At 37.3% G+C, this 10,860-nt stretch overlaps 1 protein-coding gene across 6 annotated transcripts in view; it reads right to left on the reverse strand.

Annotated features, from left to right (window-relative positions):
• Nucleotides 1-10,860, reverse strand: part of LOC115221734 (copine-3-like) — a 59,587-nt gene that overhangs the window by 35,978 nt on the left and 12,749 nt on the right. For 2 of the 6 annotated variants that reach the window (XM_036510947.1, XM_036510946.1), the window contains exons 1-3: nt 7,137-7,240; nt 2,318-2,485; nt 127-306 (exon numbers count right to left, since the gene is read on the reverse strand). In XM_036510947.1, coding sequence (XP_036366840.1) covers nt 127-306; nt 2,318-2,485; nt 7,137-7,139 — 351 coding nt within the window. In that variant the 5' untranslated portion in view covers nt 7,140-7,240. Of the gene's footprint in view, nt 1-126; nt 307-2,317; nt 2,486-7,136; nt 7,241-10,860 lie in introns of those variants that run through there. The other 4 variants (XM_029791946.2, XM_036510944.1, XM_036510943.1 and 1 more) reach the window with 3 other exon arrangements.

A 10,860-nucleotide genomic window follows, 5' to 3' on the forward strand; every position in this document is an offset into this window, starting at 1 on the left:
GAACTTAAAACAGATTAAATATTTTGGCCAGATATGGCCGGTTTAAATACTAAAGGGTCAAAGAACAATTTGAAATCGTACAATCAGAGTGAGCATAACAAAGTAGCGAGAAGCAAAAAGACTTACCTGTCCCAGGGTACATTCCATCTCTCCCAAAAAGTCATCGTCTGTCAATGTGTGAGTCAGATTATCAATGTCATAGACAGAAACCTTTATCTTTTGAACTTCCTCGAAATAATATTTCGTTTCGATTGATTTTCCAAATACTGGGTGAAGAGAGTTTTTCACCATCTCTGTCCTACCCAACTGTGAATGAAATTACAATAATAATGATAATGATGATGATGAAGAGGATGATAATTTCAAATTTTTGGCACAAGGCCAGCAATTTCAGGGAAGCTGGTAAGCTGATTACATCAACCCCACCAAGGTTCGACCGGTATTTACTTTATCAACCCCCAAAAGGATGAAGAGCAAAGTCGACCTTGGCAGAATTAGAACCCTGAATGTAGCGACAGGTGATATACTGCTAAGTATCTCATCCCGCATACTAACAATTCTGCCAGCTCGCCACCATCTTAACAACAACAACAATAATAATAATAATAATAATAATAATAATAATAATGGTTTCAAATTTTGCCACAAGGGCAGTAATTTTGGGGTAGCGGATGAGTTGATTACATCGACCCCAGTTTCCAACTGGTACTTATTTTTATCGACCCCAAAAAGATGAAAAATAAAGTCAACCTCAGCGGAATTTAAACTCAGAATGGAGAGATGGGCAAAATACTGCTAAGCATTTCATCCAGCATGCTAACGACTGCAAGCTCGCTGCCTTCATAATAATAATAATAATAATAACAACAATAATAATGATAATGATAATTGCAATGATGCAGTACCAGGCAGTGGCTCTGATGGCTTCTGATCTTAACTGATTGGAGTTTTATCATGTACATTGTTTTGTCTTGGTATAAAAGATGGGCTACAGCAAATATTCTGATCAACACCACAGATTTGCTTGTCAGCTGTTTGACCGTAACCAGTTGAGCATGTCCCTTAGTGGCTGACAATATGTGCATCTCTGATCACAAGCAGAAGTAGTGGGGGAGCATCGTAGCCACATGTTGAGAGGAATTCTTTGGGGTTTGAATAATTCACCTTTGGAAACATGGGTGGTTCTTTCAACATCCTTAAACAACCCTTATTCAGGGACCTTTTGAGCGGGACGGGTTACTCAACCAGAAGAAAATTCTAACTGGGCCCCACCTGCAAGGTCATGTGCTGTTTATCTTTATATGGGATCACCATGTCGCACACATAAGGTTGTGATGCATGTGCCTGGTTTTATCCTTATCAGACGGGTAGTCATGATGGGTATACTGGGCTTCATATATTTTACCCCAGTGTCTGTTTGATGGCATGCACTGCTTTCTCATTCAATAATAATAATATTATTATTATAATAATATTAATAGTAATAATAATAATAATAATAATTAATTCTTTTTATTGGCCACAAGGGCTGACACACATGATTAGGAAACATAAAGGGACAAAACAGGACGAAAGGTTACAAAGGGTTTTGTCCGTTTTTGAAAAAATCCGAGTAAAAACTGTTTAACAACGAAAGATTATAATGAAAAACTCCCACTAGGGGGAGGCGCTTCGAAAGGTTCCAGGTGGAAAAAACCCCATAAAAGCCAACGGGAGCCTGGTAGAGAGCCCCTTTCTCCTTTTATAAAACCTTTTTCAATCACAGGCGAAACCTGAGAATTGGTTCATTTATACTGGCCATTCTCGCACAATTCACCCACCTTTCAGAAAACTTGCTATCGGACAGCACTCTCCTCTCTAACCTCATCTTCCCTTTCAAGTGAAACTTGAAAAAGTTGATGAGGCCTTGACCAAAGAGGAAAGTGTCTGACTTTAACCCTTTCAAACGGGTCCACCATACAACCTCTTTCGCCACAGCCACTAGGCACAAGAAATAATAATAATAATAATAATAATAATAATAATAATAATGATAATTACAATAATTCTTTCTAATTCAGTCACAAGACCAGCAAATTTTAGGGTATGTGGGTGAGGTCAATTACTCAAGTCCCAGAACATACAGGGTCATAAGAAATGCTGCAAACAATTCTACCAGCTTGCTGCTTTGAGGAGGAGAAAATAATGGGAAGCAGTGGTTGTGATGATGATGACGATAATGATGATGAAGATGATATGATAAATGAATAAATAAATGAATGAATGAAAGAATGAAAGAATGAGGAAGAATAAAATTCCAAGGCAAATTGCTAATTACCTCCATCCATCTTCCACCTTGGAAGTGGTAGACAACAGCAAGAGGGTCTGACAAGGAGATAATATCTTTGTTGAGGAGGTTCTGACATCGGATCCTCAGCTCAACTGTTGAGACACATTCATTTGGTGTGACGGCAGCGACCGGATTATAAGGTGCATACAGTGACATCTGGAATAGAGTGGAAACAGTTTAATTACTATATAATGAGATGTGGACTGATAAAGAACAGAACAGAATTAAAAAGTATTTGATATGTTACCTGATACTGGCTGATAGTGACGCAGGAGTGGCTGTGTGGTAAGTAGCTTGCTTACCAACCACATGGTTCCGGGTTCAGTCCCACTGCATGGCACCTTGGGCAAGTGTCTTCTACTATAGCCTCAGGCCAATCAAAGCCTTGTGAGTGGATTTGGTAGACGGAAACTGAAAGAAACCTGTCATATATATGTATATGTGTATGTGTTTGTGTGTCTGTGTTTGTCCCTCAACATCGTTTGACAACCGATGCTGGTGTGTTTACGTCCCCATAACTTAGTGATTCGGCAAAAGAGCCCGATAGAATAAGTACTAGGCCTACGAAGAATAAGTCCTGGGGTCGATTTGCTCGACTAAAGGCGGTGCTCCAGCATGGCCGCAGTCAAATGACTGAAACAAGTAAAAGAGTGATAATGGCTGGTAAAGCATTCAACAACCTCCTTAACGCTTTTGCATTTAAAGTGACCATATCCGTCCGAAATATTCTACCTGTTTTATGTTCAAACCTACCAGATCTAGCCTCTCACACTCACCCAACAATGTCATTCTAAAAATAAGCAATCACATCGTCGAAATCTCAAAACTACAAGATAATGCACGTTTAATTTTAAAAATTGTGAAAAATATGACATTTGACAGACTAATCTGAATACTAAAGGGTTAAATGACTACAGACCTCCTAGGGGTCAAATATTTCACCTCTTCATACTTACTGACCATTTTATTTCTTCAAATGTATGTTTTTATTTACTCTCTCTCTTTTACTTGTTTCAGTCATTTGACTGCAGCCATGCTGGAGCACCACCTTTAATCGAGCAACTCGACCCTGGGACTTATTCTTTTGTAAGCCTAGTACTTATTCTATCGGTCTGTTTTGCTGAACCGCTAAGTAACGGGGACATAAACACACCAGCATCGGTTGTCAAGCGATGCAAGGGGGACAAACACAGACACACAAACATATACACACACATACATACGACAGGCTTCTTTCAGTTTCTTTCTACCAAATCCACTCACAAGGCTTTGGTTGGCCCGAGGCTATAGCAGAAGACACTTGCCCAAGATGCCACGCAGTGGGACTGAACCCAGAACCATGTAGTTGGTAAGCAAGCTACTTACCACACAGCCACTCCTGTGTCTATTGATTAGTACAAATGTATGTTTTTTAGTTATTTATTTTTTTTACTCTGTTCTTCCAGCTTCATCACTCATTTCAAATTATATCTTCAACGAGTTAACTTGAGATTCCTTAATGACCATGTAACCTTCATATAATTAAGCTATCTTTGGCCTAATGAGTATCTAGCTGAGCACTCGTCATTGAGAAATTATAACAGCAGAGGATCTGGTAGCTAAGAAACATATGTAGCCTGGATTTTACCTGCTCCACTCCATATATTATATACATACATACATACATACATATATATATATATACAAAAATAAATATAAGAGAGTGGTCACTATGTGGCTCACTCTAGCACTAGTAATAGATCCAATAGGTTTCAACCACAAAAATACATGTTTCCTATGGAAGTCAGTACGATTGTTAGCTCACACGAACAGGGCAAATAAAAAATAACAAAAATACAGATTATTTTGGGACAATTGTTTCACTATTAATGAATTAAATGTAATTTTACTCACAATAACTCACTTGTAGCTCCTCAGCCAAAACTATCTGGATGAAATCCACTCAATCGAGTGGATTTCATCCAGATAGTTTTGGCTGAGGAGCTACAAGTGAGTTATTGTGAGTAAAATTACATTTAATTCATTAATAGTGAAACAATTGTCCCAAAATAATCTGTATTTTTGTTATTTTTTATTTGCCCTGTTCGTGTGAGCTAACAATCGTACTGACTTCCATAGGAAACATGTATTTTTGTGGTTGAAACCTATTGGATCTATTACTAGTGCTAGAGTGAGCCACATAGTGACCACTCTCTTATATTTATTTTTGTATAAAATATTATAATATGTTATAAAATATTATAATAATCCAGGTTTCTCGAGGCACTGGGCCACTTGGTGTTGAATAGGTATACTATTAAATTAGTATCTAATTCTCTCACCCTTATTAATTAATTATATATATATATATATATATATATATAAATAAATTCAGGGTGAATACTTGATAAATGTAAGCACCTGTATATGCCCGCTAGTAGCATAGGTGATAGGATATATGTATCAAATGCAGTAAATGAAAAGCAGGACACAAAAGGATTTTGCGGTACATATGTTTCGGGCTTTATTGAACAACTTATTCTTATATCAATGCATAATTGATATAACAGATAGATCAAAAGCCTTCTTCAGCCGCGTACAATTGCCACACCAAAGACTTGTATCACATTATAACAGGTTTGAGAAAAAGTTTGAGAAAAAACCGAGTTTCATTGGGAAAGTAAATCCTCATAAGCATATATGGTATTGCTAGACTCCAAACCTGTTATAATGTGATACAAGTCTTTGGTGTGGCAATTGTACGCGGCTGAAGAAGGCTTTTGATCTACCTGTTATATCAATTATGCATTGATGTAAGAATAAGTTGTTCAATAAACCCCGAAACATATGTACCACAAAATCCTTTGTGTCCTGTTTTTCATTTTCTTCATTTGATACATATATATATATATATAATCATCATCATCATCATCATTTAACGTCCGTTTTCCGCGCTAGCACGGGTTGGACGGAAATATATATATATATATAATATATATATATGCATATGTGAAAGCACATGGCTTAGTGGTTAAGATGTTGCACTCATGATTGTGAGATCGTGAGGTCAATTCCCAGATCAAGCATTGCATTGTGTTCTCAAGCAAAGCACTTCATTTGATGTTGCTCTGCAATCATTTTGCCATCAGACATGTGGCACTCGTTGCACCTGTACAGGTAATATCGATTTGATGGAGGGAGTGAGCATGTATATACAGAAACATTTGATCACCATAAATAAATCATCTGTGTGGCTGAAATTGTCAAGCCTTCATATGTTGTCTAACAACAGGCAAGTCCGTCACACATATATATATATATATATATATAAATACATACACATATTAGAGGAAAACCACTACGTGGACACCCTTATGCTAGAAATAGATCCGCTATGGTCTTACCACCAAGAAATGTTCTCAAGAAATGTTTTCTTAGTGGTAAGACCATTGCAGATCTATTTCTAGCATAAGGGTGTCCACATAGTGGTTTCCCTCTAATATGTATATAATACAATTTTACTGAACCTTCAGCATTTTTATATGCTAGACCACTTGTGTGAAATCGATGTTGATTAAATTAATATCTAATTTCTCACCCTCATTTTAAATATATATATATATATATATATATATATATATATATATATATAATGGTATAGAATATGGAAACTTACTCATCCTCAAAATTCATTTCCTTTTCTTTTACAATTTCATACAATATATCTTTATTGTTATTACAACTTCTACATGTTTCCAGTGCACAAAGTATTGGCAGTTGCAGATAAGTGAACATGCTGGATTTACTGATGGAGGAATTTACAGCATAAGTGATGTAAGTACTAATCAATGTGGTTAGCCATAACCTGGAACATGGCTGAGAGCCATCACAGTATCCACCCAGATAATATATCCCTTTAAACTTACATTAATACATATACACACACACACACACACACACACACACACACACAGATGGACGTTGTCAGTTTGAGAGCCACTGTACTAGTGAACTATTAATGTACTAGTGAAAAGGAAATTATACTAAATTAAAAATTAGTATTTCTCTTAATTTATATGGCATCATGGTTGAAATGTTACATTGTTCTTCAACTTTCCTCATGCAATTGCATCTATTTTAACAGCCATGCTTCTATTTCGATTAGTTGCGATGGATGCAAATCAACACCTGCTTTTTCAGACTTTTCCTTGTAACTAGGAACCACAAGAGGTTTACAAACAAAAAGTCGATAAAGGAGTCTCTCTCTCTCTTTCCATCTCTCTTTCTCCCCCCCCTCTCTCTCTGTGATCACTTAATTGGCTAGAAAGAGCAGCCAAATTTCCATACTAACACACCCAACTACCATAAATATGTAAAGGACACTTTTTTTATTGAACCCTTTAGCATGGTGGTGGAGTGGTCAGAGATACATAGGGTTGAATATAGTGAGAGGAGAATAAAGGAAAAGGGTGGCTGATTGTAGATATGAGGCAGTGCATGAGACAAGAATGAGGTATAACTGTCAACAGAAAGTGCTGAAGGGAAAGGGAGTAATGACTGACAGCACAGAAAGAATAATCAGTAGAAGATATTAGTGGGGAGGGACACTGTTGAGAATGAAGGAGGAGGTTTTTAAGGTTCCTTATGGGTGCATATATATTGTTGTGTGTGTAATGTAATAATGTCACTGTACTAAATGTTGTGTATACCGTGACCATCTGAGTAGCTTGTTGTGTTAAATATGCAACGTTTAGTTTGCAATGTTAACCAGATGTTCTAAGTTCTAATTTTAGGGCAGATATCCTAGAGTGAAGCTGGAATAGCTTATCATAAATTGATGCAATGGAAATCATCATGATTTAATGTCTGGCTTCCATGCTGCCATGGTATCTGAATAAATGGCTGGTCCATTAGGTTGCTGTGACATGTCTAAACAGTTGCCAGGGTTACTCAATTACAACAACAACAACAACAACAGGAACGATATCACGATATCAGTGTGTGTGATATTTATTTTATCACCATTACATGATTTATCAAGCTAAAAGCAACTGACTGCTTCTAACCAACGTGGACTCTCAACATTCTTCCAGTCCTTTGCGATTTTTTTTTTTTTTTACTTCATGTTATATCTATATCTCTCTTTACTCTTTTACTTGTTTCAGTCATTTGACTGCGGCCATGCTGGAGCACTGCCTTTAGTCGAGCAAATCGACCCCGGGACTTATTCTTTGTAAGCCCAGTACTTATTCTGTCGGTCTCTTTTGCCGAACTGCTAAGTGACGGGGACATAAACACACCAGCAAATTTTGGCACAAGGCCAGCAACTTCGGGGGGGGGGTCAATAACTTTGTCCCAGCGCTCAACAGGTACTTGTTTTATCAACCCTGGAAAGATGAAAGGCAAAGTCAGCCCTGGTGGAATTTGAACTCAGATTGAAGAAATGCCACTAAGCATTTTGCCTGGTGTGCTAACAATTCTGCCAGCTCCCCACCTTACATAGCATAAATATTACCATTTATTTAGGAAACCACAGACAGTGCTCCTATACTGTTGCTAGAAATAGCAGCCGAATCACACAAAAAAGAAAGAAGGATTGGACAAGTACACATATGGCTGTATGCTTAAGAAGTTTGCTTTGCAACCACCTGGTCTCAGGTTCAACCCCACTGTGCACAACTTTGGGCATATGCTTTCTATGATAGCCACAGGCCAACCAAAGCCACATGAGTGAATTTGGTAGATGGAAACTGCGTATATGTGTGTGTGTGTGTGTGTGGTTTCTATGATAGCCACAGGCCAACCAAAGCCACATGAGTGAATTTGGTAGATGGAAACTGCGTATATGTGTGTGTGTGTGTGTGTGGTTTCTATGATAGCCACAGGCCAACCAAAGCCACATGAGTGAATTTGGTAGATGGAAACTGCGTATATGTGTGTGTGTGTGTGTGTGTGTGTGGTTTTGGGTTTGTCCTCACCACCATCATCACCAACTGACGTCCGGTATTGGTTTGCTTATGTCTCCTTAACTAAGCAGTTCAGCAAAAAAAAAAAAAAAAAATGGAATAAGTACCAGATTAAAAGAAAATTTTAAAAAATACTCGGGTCAATTTGTTAGACTAAAATCCCTTCAAGGCAGTGCCCCAGCATGGCCAACAGTAGAATGACTGTAACAAACAAAAGATTAAAAAAGGTAACAGAATGTAGTGTTAGACGTAATTGCAATATATATTATATAATACATGTTATAAATATCTATACATAGGCACAGGAGTGGCTGTGTGGTAAGTAGCTTGCTTACCAACCACATGGTTCCGGGTTCAGTCCCACTGTGTGGCACCTTGGGCAAGTGTCTCCTACTATAGCCTTGGGCTGACCAAAGCCTTGTGAGTGGATTTTTGCCAGCTGAGTGGACTGGAGCAATGTGAAATGAAGTGTTTTGCTCAAGAACACAATGCATCGCCCAGCCCAGGAATCGAAACCACAAATAACAATCATGATGCTGACACCCTAACCACTAAGCCATGTGCCTCCACTCTTCACCCATGTAAGTTATTGTTTTCTGTTTTGTGGGATATGATAGATTTAGTCCACTTCGAACTTTAAAACCCAAACCAAATGATAACAAAGGAGATCTACTGCAAGCAGCTTAAGTCAGCGCTAGAAGAGCAACAACCATCTTTGATGAAAGATGTCCTTCCATCAGGATAATGCTTGGCCACATACAGCAAGGATGACATTCCAAAGGCTGGAGCTATTTGAATGGGAAACGATGCTCTACCCACCATATTTGCCAGACATTGCCCCATCTGATTATCATTTATTCCACAGTCTTTAAAATCATTTGGATGGAAAAAATATAAATTCTGTAGACAAGGTCAGAACAGTACCGGAGGAGTATTTTTCATCGGGGGACAAATGAATTTTCAAAGAAGGGCCTTGCAAGTCTACAATGAAAGAGCATTGTAGAAAGTGAAGGAGAGTATATTTTAGATTAAAAAAGAACTTTGTTTATCTTAATTTTGAAAAATAAAAGAAGTATAAAAGACCACATTATTTATAGGATGACATACATGCTTGACCACTAAATCTACAGGTTTTTGTCATTCACTCTCTGTTTTTTTTTTCTCTTATTCCTTTCTGTTGAAGAGTGTAGGCTTGAAACATAAAAGAATTTTTCATTTTCCTGAGCATCAAACTGATACACCTGCTTGTTGTTCATACACCAGTCTTCGTCTTTTGTTTTTCTATATAAATTTCATCTATGTACATATATATATATATATTTCTTTATTACCCACAAGGGGCTAAACACAGAGGGGACAAACAAGGACAGACAAACATATTAAGTCGATTATATTGACCCCAGTGCGTAACTGGTACTTAATTTATCGACCCCGAAAGGATGAAAGGCAAAGTCGACCTCGGCAGAATTTGAACTCAGAACGTAACTGCAGACCAAATACGGCTACGCATTTCGCCCGGTGTGCTAACATTTCTGCCAGCTCGCCTATATATATATATATATATATATATATATATATACCGGAGTAAACACATAAATGTGAAACAAGGTGGAAAAAAGAGTACTCAAATACCAGTGGTAGAGTAATATGCTTTATTTAAAGCAGCAGAAAATTCAACAAAACCTGTTACTCTGAGTTTCCTGTTGCCGTTCATCGGACAGTTTTTGCTAGATTCTAGCATATTACTCTACCACTGGTATTTGAGTACTCTTTTTTACTCTACCACTGGTATTTGAGTACTCTTTTTTCCACCTTGTTTCACATTTATGTGTTTACTCCGGTATATATATATATATATATTATATATATATATATATATATATATAGAGAGAGAGAGAGAGAGAGAGAGAGAGAGAAATAAAGAGATGGCAAATGAGAGTATAGCATAGTATATTAATATATTTATGTGATGGAATAAATATATCTAAAGCATCATGCTTGTGAACTATGCATCACAACACACTTTCTTCAGCATCATATTTCATTACTTTGCTGTGTATCACATCATGAAAGTACTATGTGGAAGGCAAGCTAACAGTGGGTGCATCTTCATGGTTGCTAGAACTACTAGAAATAGCAACCAAATTTTCCACCAAATCCCATGCTACTATTTTAAAAACGAAGGGTACACATGATGTGATCCCAAATACACTAAGAATTGGAAGAAGAAAATTAAAAAAAAAAAAGAAACAAAATGAAGGATCGTGTAATCAAACACTTTTGATCATTGGTAGCTGGAAACTGCATGTATATGTGTGTGTGTGTGTGTATGTGTGTGTGGTTTTGGGTTTGTCCTCACCACCATCATCACCAACTGACATCCGGTGATGGTTTGCTTATGTCTCCTTAACTAAGCAGTTCAGCAAAAAAAAAAAAAAAAAAAAATGGAATAAGTACCAGATTAAAAGAAAATAAAAAAAAATACTCGGGTCAATTTGTTAGACTAAAATCCCTTCAAGGCAGTGCCCCAGCATGGCCAGCAGTAGAATGTTTTGAGCAGGACTGACTTGGGTTAAACAACGACAG

Source organism: Octopus sinensis, linkage group LG18 (genome assembly GCF_006345805.1).
Source record: "Octopus sinensis linkage group LG18, ASM634580v1, whole genome shotgun sequence".
Lineage (NCBI taxonomy): Eukaryota > Metazoa > Mollusca > Cephalopoda > Octopoda > Octopodidae > Octopus > Octopus sinensis.